The sequence below is a fragment of the Sapajus apella genome, unplaced genomic scaffold, assembly GCF_009761245.1.
Source record: "Sapajus apella isolate SASKATOON/1434 unplaced genomic scaffold, GSC_monkey_1.0 scaffold6, whole genome shotgun sequence".
In the NCBI taxonomy this organism is placed as follows: Eukaryota; Metazoa; Chordata; class Mammalia; order Primates; family Cebidae; genus Sapajus; species Sapajus apella.
Genome location: NW_022436946.1, coordinates 61,453,075 through 61,474,761, shown reverse-complemented (window position 1 = coordinate 61,474,761; position 21,687 = coordinate 61,453,075). Strand labels below are relative to the sequence as shown.

Genomic DNA, 21,687 nt, shown 5'->3' with positions numbered 1-21,687 from the left:
GTCACAGTTTGGGGTATCAGTTTCTGAGCCCTAACACCTGCAAAAGTGAGTCTCTGGATTGGGATTATATGTATAATGGTGACATGACTAGGCAAATATAAGGCTTTAATTCTGTGTTTACATCGAAGCCGAATCATCTTGGGTGTACTGTAGGCAGCTTCATCTCATATTTCATGTTGACCAGCTACAATGTCATTTGTTCATCATTACATTTAACAGTTCTGTGTCCCTTTACAGAATGCCAAGAGGTTACAGAAACACGGATTACCCTCTTTCCCAGCATCTCTATCCCTGCTTGGAACTTGAAAGATCAGCAATAGCCTTTGGATTTCATTTGGATTGAGCTAGGGAACTTATTTCTGATTGTTTTTTTCCTCACACAGAATCTATTTTGTACCATGAAGGTTTAGGATATAATGGGATTGTAAGGTGAGGTGAAAGTATGGATGAGAGCAAATTTGTTTCAGGGCTCATCTGGGAAAGATTGGGGTATTTTTTTCCTGGATATCTGAGAAGTAAGTTTTCCCACTTCAACCTTAACTGGGAATTTTTGCTGTGGAGTTGGTTTTGGACCTAGTTGAGTGTTCCCCAACATCCCATCCTACCTCATGTACTGTGGCTGCAGGTTTTTTGTCCTTTACAGCAGCAATCAGTATTTGCCCTCACTTCTTAGGGGGAAAGGAAGGGCAAGGATTAGTGAGAGCCAAAATCTGTGAATATATGGCTACCCAGTAGATGAGTATTTTGTTGCCTTTTAGTTTACCAGATTACTTTTTCTCTTTCTTCTGATCACTTACTAGTTGAAGTTAGTAGAGAGGACAAGGTAGTACGTGCTTTGGTAGTATAATGCAATACCCATCCCCTCCTTCCTCCCTAACTCCCTACAGTTTTTAAAACTGCTGCTGTATGCCAGAGGATACAGGCCCTCAGGAAATTTTTTTTCCTTAAATACCCTATTTTCTAGGAAAGGACTCCTGAATTTCCATGTGATTAAATGAGTCTTAAACCCAGAAGTGTGGAGAGGACCAATTGTGGCAGTCTTCTATGTTATAAAAACATTTAATTAGAATCTCTCTTCATTTAGCATAACTGTAGAACGTTTTAGATAAGAGTCTTACCGTGTATTTCTGTGTAACTTCTCTTGCCATTATCTTCCATCTTTATTCAGTTAGATAAATAGCATCTGTTAAAGTAATTCTGATGAGGTAAATTTAAAATATTGACTTAATTGAAAGATGAGAAGTATTTTCCAATTAAAAAAATTAACACATTATTACAAAAATTGCTTAACTTTAAAATCACTCTTCAATATCTTTAATGTTGATTTTATATGTTTAAAGTCTTAGGATGAATTTTTAAGTGCTAGTGCTTGTCAAAAAATTATTAATTTGTATGTACTGTTATCTTTTATGGACTGAAAAAGGGCATGTCTTTGCTGGCCATACAGGATTCATTTTGTTGTTCTCTATTGAATTTTCTGCTGCTTCTATGAAAAATAGAAAACAGATATTATTTGAAATGCTATGTGCCTGGTCAAGTATTACTTGCCCAGTTGTCTTTTTAAAATAACTTTTAAAACTTAGTAGGGAATAGAGGAGATAACTCTTAGAGGATTTAAAACCAGCCTTGATGAAATGATGCTGTTGCTGGATGAATTAATACTAATCTTTTCTCCTACAGAGAGCTGCCAAAAAATATGACTTTATTTCATTTAATATTTTAATCAATATAAACTACCTTTTGTTTTTACAAATTAAAAATTGTAAAGTTTTTCAGAAAAACACAGCTGATTAGTCGATGTATATTTTGATTTACATTTTGAATACTTCTTATTCCTTCCAAAACAGACACTCCTAGAATATGCAGAGAAATGGAAAACTTCGGAAGATCCCTTACCTTTATTGGAGGTATACACAGTGGCTATCCAAAGTTATGTTAAAGCCCGACCTTATCTTACCTCTGAATGTGAAAATGTAGCCTTGGTTCTGGAACGCTTGGCATTGTGAGTAGACCTTTGAGTAAATAAACTAGATATAGCTTTAAAACACACACACACACCATGTATCTCAAGTCTTATGATAGTTTAATTTTAAATAGAATAGTTATGGGGAGTCTACGTATGATATTAGAATTACTGTTTTTATTTTCCCTTGAATTTTAATAATTATTCCTATCCTTACCAACTTTTTGTTTTTTAGAAGCTGTGTTGAACTTTTACTATGTCTGCCTGTTGAGTTATCAGATAAACAGTGGGAACAATTTCAGACACTGGTGCAGGTGAGAATCTTTATCTATAGATTTAATGCAGGTATGTCTTATGTCAGTTTTTTCTTACTCAAAAAATTATTCGGTTAAGCTTTAAGACATCTCAATAATGACAGACATTAATTACTGATCTTACTAACACTAGTGTCTTACATATAGTAGATCTCAATAAATGTTTGCTAAATGTATATATACATTTAGATAGATTAAATGATCTTTATGATCAGATAATTAGGGCTTTGTCAGAGCAGTAAGGGAACACAAAAGAAAGTGCTCTCATTTGGATTTAGAAGCAGTTAAACTGGTTTCTGAAAATCTTCAATGTGCTTTATAAGAATTTCACATATATCATTTAATCCTCATGAAAATTTGTGTGGGTAGGTATGTTTTCCCCATTTTAAAGGTGAGGAAACTGAGGCTCATACTCTAAAATAATTATCTACTCAAACTTATATAGCTAATGTCACAGAGTAGTTATTCGAACTAAGGTTCTTTATTCCAAAGCCCATGCCTTTTTTCCTGTCTGAAAACACATATTTTGTCTCTTTTAGTTAGTGGTGGTGTTCTGCTTATGTGCGGTACTACGCAATTTAGCAGTTAATTGTCTTGGAGTATTTTCAAGAATGTTAAATTTTGTTTCAAGCACTAGAGCTGGTTGTATTATAGCTTCAAGTAAATTTTGATTAATTGGTTAGTTAAAAAGAATGTTCCTGCCAGCTAATTTCAGAGCTATAGTTCTCTTTCTCTGCATTTCTCTAGCCAGAGTTCTTAAAATATCTTTAGGCCTCAAGATTTTCTGTAAGAAATGTATTAAAGAGGTATAGCCTTAAATTTTAGAAGCATGTAAAATAAGCTATAGTTAAGCAGAGAAATATACTTTTCTATTTTAATATTAAACGTTAAAATCTACATCAAATGCAACAGGCCCTTGAAGGTGGAATTCATATCTTATTTAATATCATGGGATTTTGCATAATGTCTTACACATAACAGATGCTTAATAACTGTTTGTTGAAATGAAAGTGTCTTGTCCTGTTTGTCACATTGCAACTCACTTTTATTTATTTATTTTTTGAGACAGAGTCTTGCTCTGTCTCCAGGCACCAGGCTGGAGTGCAGTGGCGCCAAGCTTGGCTCACTACAGCCTCCGCCCACTGGTTTCAAGCAGTGCTCCTGCCTCAGCCTCCCAAGTAGCTGGGACTACAGGCGTGCACCACCACACCCAGCTAATTTTTGTATTTTTTAGCAGAGACGGGGTTTCACCATGTTGGCCAGGCTAGTCTCAATCTCTTGACCTCACGATCCACCCTCCTCGGCCTCCCAAAGTGCTGGGATTACAGGCGTGAGCCACCGCGCCCGGCTGCAACTAACTGTTTGATCATGCATTTTCTACTTCAGATATATGTAACTTGTATCTTAGGGGTTTTTTTCCACAAAGTATTTTTAGGTAAATTATTTTGGAACTTGCTATTGTTTACCGTTCACATACACCCCACCACAGAATTAATTAAATATGCATAGCCAGAATTCCTCATGCTACTGATTTTGTTTGCCGACATGAGATAAACTTTTACACTTTCCTTTTTGAAACAAAAGGGCTAGTTAATACCTTTTTAGATGGATTGTGAAGGAAATAACTTTACATCCCTCTACATTTAGTTACTTCTTAAAGAAAACTTAGTAAAGCATCTGAACTTTGTTGGAATGGGAATATTTGTATGGCTTTGAGGAGTATACTTTTTGTTTGAACATAGCATGCAGCTTTAAGAGTTTCTACAACACTTTGTTCTCATTTCCGAGCTTCTTCAAGGTTAGTTTATGCCTGTTTAACAACATTTATTTTCTGTGTTTTAACTATTTGAACATTTCTTTACCCCACTAGAGGATAAGCCCCACAAAGTCAGGGACCTAGTTATGTCTTCCCTAGCACTTTGTCCATAGAAATTCTCAATAAGCAGTTTCTGAATTGAATAAAAACTATTGGTCTTTTGTGGACTGAAGACTATGCTTATTTCATGAGTACTTGGAAACAGCTAGCAGGCAGGGTTCATCATCAACTTTAATGTGAAATTGCCAGAACTATACAGTAAATAAATGAAAAAATCATGCATTTAGTTATTTTCTTTTCATAATCCCCTTTTATTGGCATGTGCGTAAGTTGTCACTTAGCCCGTTATGCAAATCTTTTTATTAATGGTAGATTTGGGGGAAAACTTTTTTAAACAGCATATACAATGTGTAAGGTCTTTTATGCTTATGGATACTCTGATCACGTCCTTGAGGAATATTCCCGGTTTAGATTTTGGGGAAGATGAAAAAAAAAAAACAGACTTACTTCTGTAAATACATTATATTTATTTAAGATTCATAACTGATTTATTTCTTATCCTTGAAATTCATCTTTAAATACTAGAAGTAAAGGAATTCAGCACTTTGTAATGTGATGTGAAATTTTTAAAAGTCTTTTCAGAAGTTTAGTATTATATTTAAAGCCTGATAAGCTTGCTTTTAAAAATCTGTTGTAATTCTTTGGATGTTTATTTAATATTTATAGGTAGCTCATGAAAAGCTGATGGAGAATGGCAGCTGTGAATTGCATTTTTTAGCTACTCTAGCTCAAGAGACTGGGGTGTGGAAAAACCCGGTACTGTGCACTATTCTTTCCCAGGAACCATTGGATAAGGATAAAGGTAAATTTTCGAGAGAGAGAGAAAAAAAAGAATAATTAGCCTAGAAAAATAAGTGTTAAAGTTGTTTTGATATAAGTTATCTCAGGATATTCCAAAGAAGGATCATTTAATTAAATATCTTCTGAGATATGCTTGAGGCCCTGTACCTTTATTTTATTTTGGGGAAGATGTATTTATACGATTATAGAATCTTAGAGCAACAGAGAAACTAGAATTTTTTCCCAACATCTTTTCAACAAAGAAATTCCCTCTAACATTCTGACAGGTGGCAATCCAGTTTATACTTGAGAATTTATTTGATAGTTGGAGAAGCACAAATAGGATATTAAATGCTCTTCCTCAAAATGGAATAAGAAATCAGTGTTAGAACTCTTTTAAGTCTTTTGTCTTTAAGATTAATACTCAGTTTATCGCTCAGTCTTCTTCTATCCCCTGCATTTTTGTTATATGAGTTCAGCCGGGTATCCTATTGAAAGTAGATGGCTAAATTACTTACATGTATAACACTTAATGTTTAGAGTTTAAAATATGTGTAGACCCTGAAGAAAAGTATAGTTGTCTTCTAGGTACTCTTCTTGAGATTATTTAGGAAAGTGCCCAAATATCACCCTAACCTTTCCCAAGGTATTTAACTGAATAAGTAAATTTTTTAAAAACTTTGTAATATATCTAATGGAAAAAGCATATATTTACCACTGTAAGCTTCTTCTGTCGTTTATTGCTGCTTTTCTTGTTGATCAGTGGCAAATTCTAGGAAATTTTGCTTTGTCATAGCAAGTTATGAAGGCCATGAGAAGGGAGTGTTAAGTCTATTGCTTGTGAGCCCTCTTCGGATATTCACCCAAAGCCTTCCCAGCCAATCTTCAAACTTCTCTTTAGGCTGGTTATTCCTACTTGATTTCCATCTCCACCATTTCTCCCTTCTTTCTTAATTGTTCTAGCAGTGTACCGGTTTCTTAGTTTTCACAAGAGGTTCATTTTTTGTATCCCCTACCTTCATGGATATCCAAAAGTTAGCTACAGTGTTCTCAAGACCTTGGAAGGAGATCCTTTTATTACTCAAAATAATAATAATAATAATAGATTTATTTATTTACTTATTTATTGAGGCAGGGTCTTGCTCTGTGGCCCAGGCTAGAGTCCAGTGGTGTGATCATGGCTCTCCACAGCCTCAGCCTCCAGGCTCAAATGATCCTCTCAGCCTCCTGAGTAGCTGGAACTGCAAGCACATGCCACCACTCTCAGCTAATTTTTGTGTTTTCATTTTTTGTAGAGGCATGGTCTCCCTGTGTTACCCAGACTGGTCTTGAACTCCTGGGCTTAAGCAATCCTCCCACTTCAGCTTTTCGGAGTGTTGGGATTACAGATATGACCTACCACACCCAGCCTAACAATAAATTTACAAGTTGAGAATTGTAGATTTTTTTTTTGCCTTGCCATATTAGCTTTATTCCCAATAGATTAATACCAATATGCTTTACTTCTAGCACCAAATTATACTTTCTGATTTCTCAGCTTTTAGAAATATTAATGTGATATATTAGTAATAATAATCAAATTACAAGTTCCTAACAGCTGGAAAGTCCTTTTATATGCATGACTTTATTTAACCATCGTAGTGAATTCTGTGAAAAAAAAGGTAGGATCTTTATTGCCCCTATTTTTTTGTTTGTTTTTTGAGGAGGAGGAGGAGTTTTGCTCTTCTTGCCCAGGCTGGAGTACAATGGCACTATCTCAGCTCACTGCAACCTCCACCTCCCAGGTTCAAGTGATTCTCCTGCCTCAGCCTCCCGAGTAGCTGGGACTACAGGCATGTGCCACCATGTCCGGCTAATTTTGTATTTTTTGTAGAGTCAGGTTTCTCCATGTTGGTCAGGCTGGTCTCAAACTCGTAACCTTGTGATCTGCCCGCCTCAGCCTCTCACAGTGCTGGGATTACAGGGGTGAGCCACTGCACCAGGCTTATTGCACCTATTTTTCAGATGAGAAAATAGTGGTGCAGAAAGATGAGCATTTTTTCCATATCACATTACCAGTGATGAGAGGCAGAGTCAGGATTAAAGTCAGACATCAGCTTCTCCCTGTTATGCCCTGTTACATCTAGGCTAATAAAATTAAGTTGCACTTTAAGGAGTGTCTCCTTTTCCCATTGTTAATTTCTGAACAGCATTTTGCCAATTTCACACATTATGCTAAAGCAGGAAAAAAGGAACCTTTATCTTAGCAGACATTTGAACTTTATTTGAAAAGGCAATGTGCTTGATTTCTATACTTGTTTGAATGTGCCTAACATTGTATTTGTTAACCAGTGTCTCTGCCCATCTCTGTGCTGCTTTATTTCTTGATCTTCATCTGTCATAGCCACTGGAATAATTAGGACTATGTAGTCAGGAGGAGTTTTCTGCAAATTAGATGGATTGTAGGTAGCCAGACTAATACAGTACAGCTCATGAAGCAACCAGAGAGATGTTACATGATTGAGAAATTTGCAACCATAATGTAGCCTGCAGCAAGTTTGAAGAGAAGAGAGCTCAGAGAATAATGAGGATACTGCTATAGGTTATACTCATTAGTTTGTTTATAGTGAAGCCTTTGAAGTTTTGATGTAGTATTTGAACAGTAAATAACCTGATTAATCCTGAGTTGTTCTAGTTTATTTTTTTCAATTGACTGATTTTTGGACCTACTAAAGCCCAGCTCAACCAAGAAATAATCTGATTTGGGAGAGTAAGGGTGGACAGGACTCAAAGATGCTGGTTTCACTTCAGAGTTTGAGTATCCTAGAGTGAGGTGGCTCTAATAACTAAACCAGTATAAGTCAAGTAGATGGTCTTCAATATCAAAGGAACTTTAGGCATACTTAAATATTACTTATGCCTCTCTTTTAGTCATAATTTTGGGATTGGAAAGGTACTTAATGCTCAATTATTTGTTACACAATCTTAATTCCCCTCTAAAACATCACTGATAAATTAGCCTTTACATAAGTACCATACTCTAGAAATGATAAATTAGCCTTATTTTATAAGCCTCACTTATCAGTGATAAAGGCTAATTTATCACTTCTAGAGTATGGTACTTATGTAGTTCAGTCTGCTCTTAGCCTGCAGTTAGAAAATCTTCATTGTGAAAATTGTGAAAACTAATTATTGGAGTTTCCCTCTTTTGGATCTGGTGCTGCCTCTAAAGCCATAGTAAAAGTATAAATCTCTTTCACTTGGTAGCAATTGAGATTTTTTGAAGATTGCCATCATGTCTATACTTAGTCTTCTTTTTTTTTTTTAATTTTTAATTTTTGTGGATATATAGTAGGCGTATATATTTATGGGAGTTTTCTTTTGTAGAAAACCTTGAAGTGGAATAATTATACATTTACAATCGTGATTCCTCCTCTTTGAGTGCATTTTATGTTTTTGTGTTTCTCTTTAATGTGTAAATCTCAGCGTTTAATCTGAACTCTAAATATGATCTGGCCAGTTTTGAGGTCAGTAGTACCCTCTTTCTCTTCATCCTAACAACTTATGCTTAAGTTAGTGTAACCTAAGATGACATTACCCTTTCAGGCAGCCATGTCATTTTCACAACTTAATGAAGTTACTAAAATCACCTAAAATTTTTAAAAAATAAATGCTAACTTTGAATTATGTCTTCTTAATCTACATTTGTATACTTTTTCTTTTGGTATACAAGTTTATTACCTTTTTCTTCCTGTTTAATTTTACCGTGTTAGATCCATTCTGTCTCCCCAACTTGTCAAGATTCTTTTTAATCCTGATTTTTTTATTCAAAGATTTTGTCCTTCCCAATTTTCTCTCATTTTGCAGACTTCATTTGCATATACCCTGTTGGCATCCAGGTTCTTGATCATAACCATAGAAAGGTCATGTCCAGAAATCAAGCTTCTGGGATACTTATAAAAATCTTTGTGCTTGTCTTTAGTTCTTATATCCGTATCCATTGATTATTATTGTTTTGTCAAATATACCTATTTTCCCACATGCTGGCCCATGGTTCTCCTTTTCTGTCCATAAGGATTTGGTGAAAGACCATAACAAGTGTTTGGCTAAAGTTCTCTTACGTAAGATTACTCAATACTGAGGTTAGTCTGACCTGATTTATTTTTTATATAAACATTTAATTTTAGAATAGTTTTAAATTTATAGAAAAATTGTGAAGAGTTTCCATATACCTTACACCCAGTTTTCACTATCATTAATATCTTACATTAGTTTGGTACATTTGTCACAATTAATAAACTAATATTTATACTTTGTTATTAATTAATCCATACTTTATTCAGATTTCCTTAGTTTTTACCTAATGTCCTTTTTCTATTCCAGGATCCCACCCAGGATACCACATTACATTTAGTCGTCATGTCTCCTTAGGCTCCTCTTGGCTGTGACAGTTTTTCAGACTTTCCTTGTTTTTGATGACCTTGACAGTTTTGAGGAGTACTGGTCAGGTATTTTGTAGAGTGTCCCTCAATTGGGATTTGTCTGATGTTGTTCTCATGATTAGACTGGGGTTATGGGTTTTGAGGAGGAAGACCAGAAAGGTAAAGTACCATTGTCATCACATCATATAAAGGGTATATATTGTCAACATGACTTATCACTGTTTGGGGTTTTTTTTTGGGGGTGGGGGGTGTTTTTGGTTTTCTGGGTTTTTTTGAGAAAGGGTCTCCATTGCTCAGGCTGGAGTGCAGTGGTGCAGTCCCAGCAGCTCACTGCAACCTCTACCTCCTGGGTTCAAGTGATTCTCCCACCTCAGCCTCCCAAGTAGCTGGGACCACAGGCGTGCACCACTGCCTGGCTAAACTTTTTTGTATTTTTTTATAGAGATGGGATTTCCCCATGTTGGTCAGGTCTCGAGCTCCTGACCTCAAGTAATCCATCTGCCTCGGCCTCTCGAGGTGCTGGGATTACAAGTGCGAGCCACTACACCTAGCCAGCTTACCACTGTTGATGTGAAGCTAGACCACCTAGCTGTGGTAGTCTGTGTCATGTTTCTCCACTGTGAAGTTACTCTTTTCTCCCTTCCCATGCTATATTCGTTAGAATGAAATTACTATGTGCAGCTCATACTTGAAGTGGAAAGTTATGCCCCATCTTAAGGGAGCAGTTTCTACATGTTATTTGGAATTCTACACAGGAAATTTGTCTCCTCCATATTTATTTATTTGTTTAATCAGTCATTTATATTAGTATGTCCTTATGCATACTTATTTTATACTTGGGTCATAATTTGATATTACTTTATTTTGTTGCTCAATTTGTTCCTGCTTTGGCATGGGAGCTCTTTCCATTGACTCTTGTGTCCCTTGTCTTGGGTTTTGTTTTCGGTTTTGGTTTGCTTGTGTTTTTTTGTTTGTTAGTTTTTTTGTTTTTTTTTTTTAGACGGAGTCTCGCTCTTTCACCAGGCTGGAGTGCACTTGTGTGCTCTCAGCTCACTGCAACCTTCACCTCCCGGGTTTGAGCGTTTCTCCTGTCTCAGCTTACCAAGTAGCTGGGACTATAGGCACATGCCACCATACCCAGCTAATGTTTGTATTTTTAGTAGAGATGGGGTTTCACCATGTTGGCCAGGTTGGTCTTAAACTTCTAAACTCAGGTGATCTGCCCGCTTCAGCCTCCCAAAGTTCTGGGATTACAGGTGTGAGCCACTGCACCCTGCAGGTTTTGTTTTTTGTGTGATTACTTCCTTGCTTTCTGGTACTATAATATGCTCAAGGCTTATCTGGCGTATTTCCTGCCTGAGTCCTGGAATCAACCATTTTTCTATGGAGCACTTGCTCCTTTTATTGGAGAATGGTGTTAGAAACCAAGATCCACATTAAACTAAATATGAATTCTTATTGATGTCTCCAAGTCTAATTCATTAACACAAAGATCATGCCAGCCTCTCCTTCCCTTATCTGTAACAACCTACTTCAGCAAAATGTCATATAATTGGAATCATACAGCTTGTATGTAGCTTTTCAGACTAGGTTTATTCCACCATTGGCCATTCATTTACTTAATCCTAGTATACTCCTATAGGAAGCAGCTTTATTAATTACAGTACAGTGCGTTTGTACAGTTCTTTTTGACTTTATTTTTACATTCTCCACTCATTTCCATAGTTAGTTGGTTAGCACCTTATTTCTCCATTTCTTTCAGTAAGGTTCTTTTCATACATTTGTAATACAGTTAGATTATTTTGTCACATTCTATATTCCATCTTGAGATTATTTTATCACATTCTATATTCCATCTTGGGCTTCCTGAACCTTCTCAAAATTTTTTTTTGAATTTGCATAGCTTAAGATTTCCTCTGTGTTGTATAGTTTTATGGGTTTTGACAAATGGATAGTGTCATTGTTCATCATTACAGTATTTTACATAGCCATTTCACTCCCTAAAAAAAACCTGTGCTTCACCTGTTCAGCCTTCTCCCAATAACCTGACAACTACTGATCTATTTGCCATCTCTATAGTTTTGCCTTTTTCAGAATGTCATACAATTAAAGCTTTTCATTCAGGCTTCTTTCACATAGCATTGTACATTTAACATTTATCCAGGTTTTTATGTGTCTGTTAAACTAATGAGTTTGTGGATACTCTACCACAGTATCCATTCACACCTGTTAAAGGTGAATAGCTGAACAAACTGTGGTACATCCATATAATGGAATATTATTTAGTGATAAAAAGGAATCAACCAATTGCTTATTCACCTGTTAAAGGTGAGTGGCTAAAAAAACTGTGATACATCCATATAATGGATGCCAGTTTTTGATGTATGTGCAGCCAGTTTTTGTTGATTTGATTAAAGCCATTATAAACATTTGTGTGCAAGTTTTTGTGTGGATGTCAGTTTTCAGATCAGTTGGTTGAAAATACCTAGGAGTACAATGGCTATATCATATGGTAAGATTATGTTTAGCTTTGAAAAAAACTGTCTTCTAAAGTGCCTATACCATTTTGTATCCTCATCAGCAATGAATGTTAATTCCTTTTGCTCAGACCCTTACCAGCAATTGGTATTGTCTGTTTTTGGAATTTTAGCCATTCTAATAGGCATCTAGTGATATCACATTGTTATTTTAATTTGCATTTCTGTAATGACAAATGATTCTGAACATCTTTTCATATGCATATTTGCCATCTGTATATCTTTGGTGAGGCATCTGTTCAGATCTCTTGCCTATTTCTTAATTGGGTTGTTTGTTTTCTTATTGTTGAGTTTTAACAGTTCTTTGTATATTTTGGGTACAAGTTCTTTTTCAGATATGTGTTTTGCAAATCTGTTCTTTATCGCTTGTGAAAGAATCCTCTTGTGGCTTGTCCTTTCTCTTAAGAGCAACTTACAGAGCAGAAGTTTTACATTTTAATGAAGTCCAGCTTCCCAGTTATTTCCTCCATGGATCATACTTTTGGTATTTTATCTAAAATCTCATTCCCAAATCCAAGGCCATGTAGATTTTTCTGTGGTCTTTTCTAGAAATTTTATAATTTTGCATTTTACATATGGGAATGTGATTCATTTTGAGATGAATTTCTGTGAAAAGTGTAACTTAATTTATGTTTAGTGAATTCATCTTGGCTCTTACTAGTCACACTTCTTTTTCTGAACAATCACAACCCATCTCTTTAATATAATTAATTTTTAAGCTTTTATTCAGGATTACATCTGTTGTTGTTTCTACAGTTTTGCAAAAAGTACCATCAGCCCTGTTTTGAAAATTACATTTTGCCATCTGTTTTCACTTATTCTATGGTTTGTTCTACTGTTAAATCTTAAGCTTATCAAACTATCATAAGAGCAGAATAAGTATACTTTTCTCTGCCATCATAAATAATACATAATCAAACCCAAGTAGCAGACTTTCCTAAGAAGGCACCACCATTCTTAATTGTATTGTTTTTAGCATTTTTGATGAGTCGGATGTCATCTTGAGTTTTAGCTTTATTAACATTTTGCATAGGTTGTTAGTACCAAATGTCTGACACTCATGGTATATCCTTGGTCCTAAACCTGTTTTCCTTCTTTTGTATGTATTATTTTAAAATCTAAGCTCTGAGACAACTCCCTATTATAATTACACTGAATTTTTTAGTCACTTGACTTCTATATTGGGTTAATTTGCAATTGCATAAATTGCATTTTTGTCAGCTTGCCAGTCCATTCTTGCATCTTGAACACTGCAGTTCTCTTTTTCTCCCCCCAGAACTCTTTTGTTTTCAAAGGAAATTTCTAAAGCTTAAGCTTTTCCATGATACATATAAATCATTCATGGTTTGTGGGAAATAAGCCCTTATTTTAGTAATAAACTTTGCATTTTAAAGTGAACATGAAAAAATTGTTCTTAGTTTGCTAGAATTAGCATACCTACGATGCAATAATATTTTAGAGGGAGAAGGAATGAGAGCAAGTGATAACTAATATTGCCCAGATAAATAGGCTGAGGTCAGATCTGATTACATGCAGATTATACCCTACTATTTTATAATTAAGTATAAGTATTTAATTACATGATCCTAAGTTTTCATGTTTACCAAAAAGGATTTTTAAATACTATCTTTGGTTTCTTCTCTTTTTAATTAAATTTTATTTTATTTATTTATTTTTGAGACGGAGTTTTGCTCTTGTTGCCCAGGCTGGAGTGCAATAGTGCAGTCTCAGCTCACTGCAGCCTTTGCCTTCTGGGTTCAAGCGATTCTCCTGCCTCAGCCTCCCCAGTAGCTGGGATTAGAGGCATGTGTCACTCCTGGCTAATTTTGTATTTGTAGTAGAGACTGGGTTTCTCCATGTTGGTCAGGCTGGTCTTGAACTCCTGACCTCAGATGATCTGCCCCCCCTTGGCCTCCCAAAGTGCTGGGATTACAGGCATGAGCCACTGTGCCCTGCCTGGAGGGAGGGAGGAAGAGAGAGATAATTTTTTTTTTTTTTTTTTTTGAGATGGAGTCTTTCTCTATCATCCAGGCTGGAGTGCAGTGGTGCAATCTTGGCTTACTGCAACCATCACCTGGGTTCAATCAATTCTCCTGCCTTAGCCTCCCAAGTAGCTGAGACTACAGGTGCTCACCACCACACCTGGCTTATTATTTGTATTTTTAGTAGAGACAGGGTTTCACCGTGTTTACCAGGCTGGTCTCGAACTCCTGACCTCAGGCGATCCACCTGCCTCAGCCTCCCAAAGTGCTGGGATTACAGGCACGTGCCAGGATGCCTGGCCTTAATTGGGTATATTTTATAATGTTACATGGAAAAATCTGTCAGATTTTAGTTAAATCTGACACTCGTAATTAAATCTTATTTCATACAAAAATTAGAGCATACTGACTAGGTTCATCTATGATATGAAATACTTTCTAATCTTTAAAAATTAATTCTGTTTCCTGAAAATGTAACATCTTTCTTCAAGAAAGGGTAAGAGGTGGGGTCAAGGTTGATTATCCCTAATTGGTCATTTGGAAGTTATCATGAGCAATAGTCTCAATGCTGGCTATAATTAGAATTACCTGGGGAGTTTTTAGATAGACCAGTGCCAGGGCCCTACCTCATACCAATTAAATTAGACTCTCTGGGCATGGACCCTGGGTATTAAATACCTTTTAGAAGTTCAAGACAATTGTATAGCCATTGTTAACAACCAGTATTATAGAGCTTGAAGCATTATGTTTTATTAAATGTCTTAATTTGGATTTTTTTTTTTTACCAGCAATACTGAATTGTTTTTAATATATTTTTTATTGTGGTAAAAAAAACACATAAGATAAAGTATACCATCTTAACTATTTTAATGTTTAGTAATGTCAAACATATTCACATTGTTGTAAACAGATTCCAGAACTTTATCATGAACCCAAGATGAAAACTGTACCCATTAAACAACTCCCTTTTTCCCTTAGCACCTGGTAATCATTATTCAACTTTTTGTTTCTATAACTTTGAGTACTTTAGATACCTTATATAAACAGTATCATACTGTATTTGTCTCTGATTTATTTCACTTAGCATAATGTCCTCAAGATTCATCTGTGTTGTAGCGTGTGAAAGGATTTCCTTCCTTTTTAAGGCTGAATAATACTCCATTGTATGTTTATACTACATTTTGTTTATTCATTTATCTATTGTAGTTGGACATTGGATTGCTTCCACCTCTTGGTTATTGTGAGTATTGCTACTGTAAACATAGGAGTACAAACACCTCTTCAAGACCCCTGCTTTCGGTTTGGGTTTATACCTACGAGTGGAATAGCTAGATCATGTGGTAGCTGTATTTTAAAGTTTATGAGGAACTTCTGTACTGTTTTCCGTAGAGGTTACATCATTTTACAGTCCTAACAGTATTGCACAAAGATTCCAGTTAATCCACATCCTCACCAACACTTGTTTTCTGGTTTTTTTCGTCGTAGTCATCGTAATGGTTCTGAGGTGATATCCATAGGTTTTCATTTGCAGTACTCTGTTGATTTGTGATGTTTCATATGCTTGTTGGCCATTTGTGTGTTATCTTTTGAGAAATAGCTATTCAAATTAATTAGTCCATATTTTAATTGGATTGTTTGGCTTTTGGTTGTTGAATTATAGGAGTTTCTTTTAATGTATTCTTGATATTAATCCCTTATCATATGATTTGCAGATATTTTCTCTCATTCCTTTTCACTCTGATAAACTTTACTCTGTTGAGTGTGTCCTTTTACACAAAAGTTTTTAAGTGTGATATAGTTTCATTTTTGCTTTTGTTGCTTATGACATGTTTGATGTCATAGCCAAAAAATCATTGCCAATCCATTGTCATAAAGCTTTTTCTTTATGGTTTCTTCTAGGAGTTCTTTAGTTTTGAATTTTCCATTTAGGTCTTTAATCCATTTTGAGTTAATGTTTACATATGGTGCAGGAATAGAGTCCAGCTTCATTCTTTTGCATTTAGGTATCTAATTTTTCCAGTCTCTTTGCTGAATAGACTGTTCTTTCTGGTCATCTTGGCACCCTTGTCAAAGATCATTTGACCATATATGATAGTGTTTATTTCTGGACTCTTTTCTCTTGCATTGGTCCACATGTCTGTCTTTATGCCAGTATCATAGTGTTTGGTTACTTGAGCTCTGTAATACATCTTGAATCAGGAAGTGTGAGACCTTCAACTTTACTGTTCTTTGTCAGTTCTTTTGGCTTAAACATTCTATGTGAATTTTAGGATGCATGTTTTTAGTTCTGCAAAAAAATGCCATTGAGATTTTCATAGATTGTGTTAAGTCTATAGATTGCTTTGCCTGGTATGGACATCTTAATATTAAGTCTTATCTTCCATGAAAACTGGATGCCTTTCCAGTTATTTATGACTTCTTTTGTTTCTTTTAGCAATGTTCTATAATCTTTAGTCTACAAATCTTTTCATCTCCTCCTTGGTTAACTTTGTTCCTATTTTACTGTTTTTGTTGCAATTGTAAATGGAATTATTTTCTTAATTTCCTTTTTGAATTGTTCATTAATGTGTAGATTCAACTCATACTTATGTGTGGATTTTTGTATCTTCCAACTTTGCCAATTTGTTTATTAGTTGCAGTAGATTTTTTTGTTTTGTTTTTGTTTTTTTAAGATGGAGTCTCACTCTATTGCCAGGCTGGAGTGCAGTGGCGCGATCTCGGCTCACTGAAACCTCTGCCTCCCGGGTTCAAGCGATTCTCCTGTCTCAGCCTCCTGGGTAGCTGGGATTATAGGCGCATGCCACCACTCCCAGCTAATTTTTGTATTTTTAGTAGAGATGGGGTTTCACCCATGCTGGCCATGATGGTCTCAATCTCTTGACCTCATGAGCCACCCTCCTTAGCTTCCCAAAGTGCTGGGATTACAGGCGTGAGCCACCACGCCCAGCCATAGTGGTTTTTTTAATGTGATGTTTAGGGCTTTCGTACATATAAGATCATGTCATCTGCTAACAGATGATTTTACTTCTTTTCAATCTTGATTTCTCTTTATTTTTCTTGCCTAATTGCTGAATTGTATCTAAGAGACAATACAAATTAAATATTTTTAGAATAGATAAGTGATGCAAATCCATGTAGGCCAGGATGAGAATTTTGGAATTTGCCCTTTGAAAGCAAGGGAAAGCCACTAGAAGGTTTTAAACAGGGGGAAGACAATCAGCTGTGTGCTTTAAAGTAATACCAGCAGCACCCTGGATCCTAGTGAAGTGATCGAGGTGGTAAGAGTAGATAGAGAAGACTAGCAGATTATAGGAAATAAGACTATTACCACATTAGTGATTTGGACTGGGGTTGGGTTAGGGGAACAGTGTGGAAGAATGTGCAGATGGAGAAAAGTTAATGGAATTGAGTATTTAGGCATTAGAAGTGACATTATTAAATGATTGATGTCTGGGTGAAAAGGAAGTAGGAAAGAACATTTTTAAGACAGACTTTTAAGTTTCTGTCTTGAAAACAACTGAATAGTTGGAAGTGTGGAATTGACACACATTGTGGTGTAGAGATTTTATATGCCAAGTTTGAGATGCTTTTGAAACAGCTAGTAAAAGATGCTGCAAAGGAAATCATGTGCAAATCTGGGCATGAGAATAGGAACCCAGTAAATGAGTTGACCCCACTTTAATGGGAATCTAGGACCTAGTGTAACTTGTGGTTCATAGTACACAGTTAATACTTGTGTAATTATTTATTACAGAAAATAAACTCATTTTATATTCAGTTATCTTTAGGAATAGTTTCTTTTTAATATTATGAAAGTGACATAGGAAGAAGGCTCTTTTGCATTTTTAATTGAATTGGTTAAATATCATTTATTTATATTGCTATGTGAAGTAGCCTTATCTGTGTCATATAGCTCTCTTGATACACCCAAATATATAGTAAAGCCTGCTTTTCTGTTGAAGTCTGTGACTATAGAGAAAACATAAAAAGGCGACACATGAGTAAAATTACAAATATTTTATACTTCTGTGGGATGAGAGTGGGAAAAGCAGGCTAGGGAGTGCAATTTGGTTTTTCTAGCTACTCAAAGATAAGTCTGAGAAGTATGAAAACAATCTTTGTTGCAGTATTGTAACTTTATAAGAAAAACCATCTTAGATTGCAGAGAAATAGAGAAGGATGCAGAGAAGTGGGGGGAAAAGTAGTGAAGAAGTAGAGAGAAAGAAGTGAGCTTTCAGTAGGACTGAATAGAGTGTAATCCATTTGAATCATGATCTTCAGAATATTTAATTATCTTCCTTTAAAGACTAATGCTACTTCAAAGATTTTTTACTGCTGTAAGGTGCCCTTCTAATTGGAAGTAGACTCAGTAGTCAAATAGAAAAAAACCGTTTTTTTCTTGTCACACACTATATAAAGCTAGAAGTCAGAAGACTCATTATACTCCTAGTTATGTTGTTAACTGGCTTTATGTCCCTAGGAAATCAGTTGCCTTCTGTGAGCCTCAGTTTACTCATCTCCCAAATGATGGAACAGACAAAATGATCTGAAAATTTCCTGCTACTCAAATATTCTATATGTTTTTGAAATGCATTTTGCCCTAAGTATGGCAATGGTTTCCCATCATTAAAAGACAAAAGCCTATGGTTTTGAAATGTACAATATTAATATTTTTCTACATTGATTTAATGCAGAAATTACATGATTTGTCATTCTAACTTAAATGCTGCTATTTGAGAATGTAGGGCCTATTTGAGATTGAGACCACCAGTTTTGTTAAATACTGGCCACGTTTAAATTATTTCTTCACCATGATCTTTTAGAGTCTGATTATGACTTTTTGTGAGAACATTTGAAATAATTCCCAGACTTTGTATCTCTAGAGTTTCCTTTGGAGAAAATTATTGAATTAGGAAACTAAAGCACTTGATAGCCAGAATAACTTTATTATAACTTTTTTTTAATCTTATATTTAAAATGTTTTGCTTTGGCAGTGAACTAAACTGTAATTGCAATATAATTGTCCTAGTAGGATCATGCAATATTAAAAAAGAAAAGTAATGCCTTTTATCTCATAAAGACATATAGTCAGAGGCACCAGAAATATATGCTTTATTTATCTGTGCTTATGCTTTATGCCTTTTGATTTAGTCTAATGTAAAGAATAGACGGTAGCAGGTAAAAAGGTCTAGACTTCAAGAAAAGGATTCAATTTGAGATCTTGTGTATATTGCTTATATGTTTATGGTTTTAATACCAAGCAGTCATGATTATAGCATTTTATAGAAGAGTCTTTTCATAGTAGAGTACAGTTAGATCTAAAAATGAAAGCACTAGAGGGAAACAAAGAATATTTCAAGAAGTAAAGAACATCTCACTTTCCATTTTCTAACCTGCAAATTACTTACCAGACATATCTTTCAGTCTGTTCACAAGTAGAGAAGATAATGTGTTTTATTCATAGGACATTTTAAATTTTATACTAAAAGCCTTCTCAAGGTTTCAGGCTAGCCATCATCAAATAAATTTTTAAACATGATTCCTATTCTGGTAAAGAGCACTTAGGGAAAATTTTAAACTTGCACTTTTTAAAATTTAAATTCTTCTTCATAAATACAAAAAATAAAAATTCTTATAAGCACTAGGAAAGTCAGAGGTTTGAACAAAGTAGAAATGTATTATGCATAAGTGATTGTTTTGAGTTTATTCATTGATGTTTTGAAAATAATGACACAAAACCCACAGAATTTTTATCCTTTGGCAAACTTTTCTCCCATCTTATTTATTTTTCTATAGACATTTTTATTCATTCTAAAATGTCTAGTTTTAAAAGTTAGACTTCAGCTTGTAAAATGAAAAATACACCATCAATATTGAACAACATATTAGTTGAGTCTCTTCGTCTAGGATGACCCAATAGCTTTTTGTCGTTACTCATCATGTAAGGTTGTAATGCCCTAGGATTACAGATTTTAGGGATGCTAAGTGCTGATGTTGAAGAATAACTGCTGTAGGAAAAAAAATGAAGTGTAATTTTAATAACATTTAATAATCATTCTAAATGGTATTTTATGTAAGGGATGAAAGTATTTAATGCAACTTTTAAAAGTTAGCAATATAATCTCTTCTTGCTTATAAGGTCTTTTGTGATAGCCTTACTAGCAATAATAGAAAATGGGGGAAAAAATGAAAACAAGAAGCATTTTAGTTCCTATGTTTAAAAAATATTTCTTATAAGTATTTGAATTGCAAATGAATTATTACCAAATGTTAATAATCTATTATGTCTTGTTTTTTAAAGTGAATGAATTTTTAGCTTTTGAGGGTCCCATCTTGTTGGATATGAGAATTAAACATCTAATCAAAACAAATCAGTTAAGCCAAGCAACTGCTCTAGCAAAGTTGTGTTCTGACCATCCAGAGATTGGTACAAAAGGTAGTTTTAAACAAACATACCTTGTCTGCCTTTGTACATCGTCACCAAATGAAAAGTTAATCGAAGAGGTGAGTATGTTTTCTTTCATTAGTAATTATTTTTTAAAGTTGAGAAATCAGTTTTTAATTAGATTAGAATGTCTTTGATTTTCTTTTCTCTTAGATAATGAGGAGATCATTGTTGTCTATCTTACATTTTTAATATGTTCTTGGGTGGTAACACCTTGATTCTAAGCAGCTTTTAGAATTATATGTAAACTGATTGCACCTAATTTGTTTTAAATAATATAGATCTTTTAAATGCTTTGGCTAATTCATGGGAAAGTCAATGGTGGCTTAACAGTTTAGCAGAATATCTATGTTTGTCAGCTTTGGGCCTTAACTTCAGTCTTCTCTGACATCAAGATACTTGCAGATCTTTTAAACTGACTAAGTAACTTTATAGAATTTTTATGACTTATCTCTGGGAATACATTGAGATAAGTTATATAAATTCTCTATATATAGAATATGCACATATATGCTATAATTTCATATAGATTATAATTTTTGAGTACATATTTATTTGCATATTTAATGTAAAACTTTATTTTCTCTCTGAGACATTCTGTTTTCACTTCTAGTTTGGTATAAAGCTTAGTATTCATGTATTTGTATGTTTTATGACTACAAAATTCTGAGAGTGGAATCATGATCCAAATGGGAATTTTGCATTTTAGGGGACTAACAATTCCAAAAGGAAATTGGAGACAGGAGAATTAAAAGTTGTTCATCAAGAAACAGGGCATGTATATTTAAAGAATTTAGATAAAACTATAGTAGATTGGCCAGGCATGGTGGCTCACGCCTGTAATCCCAGCACTATGGGAGGCCGAGGCAGGTAGATCACGAGGTCTGGAGTTTAAGACCAGCCTAGCCAACATAGTGAAACCCCATCTCTAGTAAAAATACAAAAAATTAGCTGGGCATGGTGGCAGCTGCCTGTAATCCCAGCTACTTGGGAGGCTTATGCAGGAGAATTGCTTGAACCTGGTAGGCGGAGGTTACAGTGAGCCAGATTGAGCCACTGCTCCAGCCCAGGTGACAGTGCGAGACTCTTATCTCAAAAAACAAAAAAACACCTCTATTAGATTGGTCAGTGTTCATTGGGCAGGTGTCTTACACCTCTAATATACCTACCGTTTGACTCCAGAGCAATAGAGAGAAAAACAAAGGGATTATAGGAAAAACATAAGGATATGTTAAGGGAAAAGTTGAGATATAAGACAGAGAAGTCAACTAATAGTGCATGCATGATCCTCTTAGACGGAGAGATATTGTCATCAGTCTCAAAGCAGAGTAGCCTCATACAGAAAGCTGAATGCCACATGAGGTTTGTA

The 21,687-nt window shown here is 35.0% G+C and overlaps 1 protein-coding gene across 4 annotated transcripts in view; it reads left to right on the top strand.

Annotated features, from left to right (window-relative positions):
- Nucleotides 1-21,687, top strand: part of ZNF292 (zinc finger protein 292) — a 112,361-nt gene that overhangs the window by 63,836 nt on the left and 26,838 nt on the right. For 2 of the 4 annotated variants that reach the window (XM_032275309.1, XM_032275308.1), the window contains 4 exons: nucleotides 1,848-2,002; nucleotides 2,199-2,277; nucleotides 4,820-4,955; nucleotides 20,175-20,377. In XM_032275309.1, coding sequence (XP_032131200.1) covers nucleotides 1,848-2,002; nucleotides 2,199-2,277; nucleotides 4,820-4,955; nucleotides 20,175-20,377 — 573 coding nt within the window. Of the gene's footprint in view, nucleotides 1-1,847; nucleotides 2,003-2,198; nucleotides 2,278-4,819; nucleotides 4,956-9,400; nucleotides 9,421-20,174; nucleotides 20,378-21,687 lie in introns of those variants that run through there. The other 2 variants (XM_032275310.1, XM_032275311.1) reach the window with 2 other exon arrangements.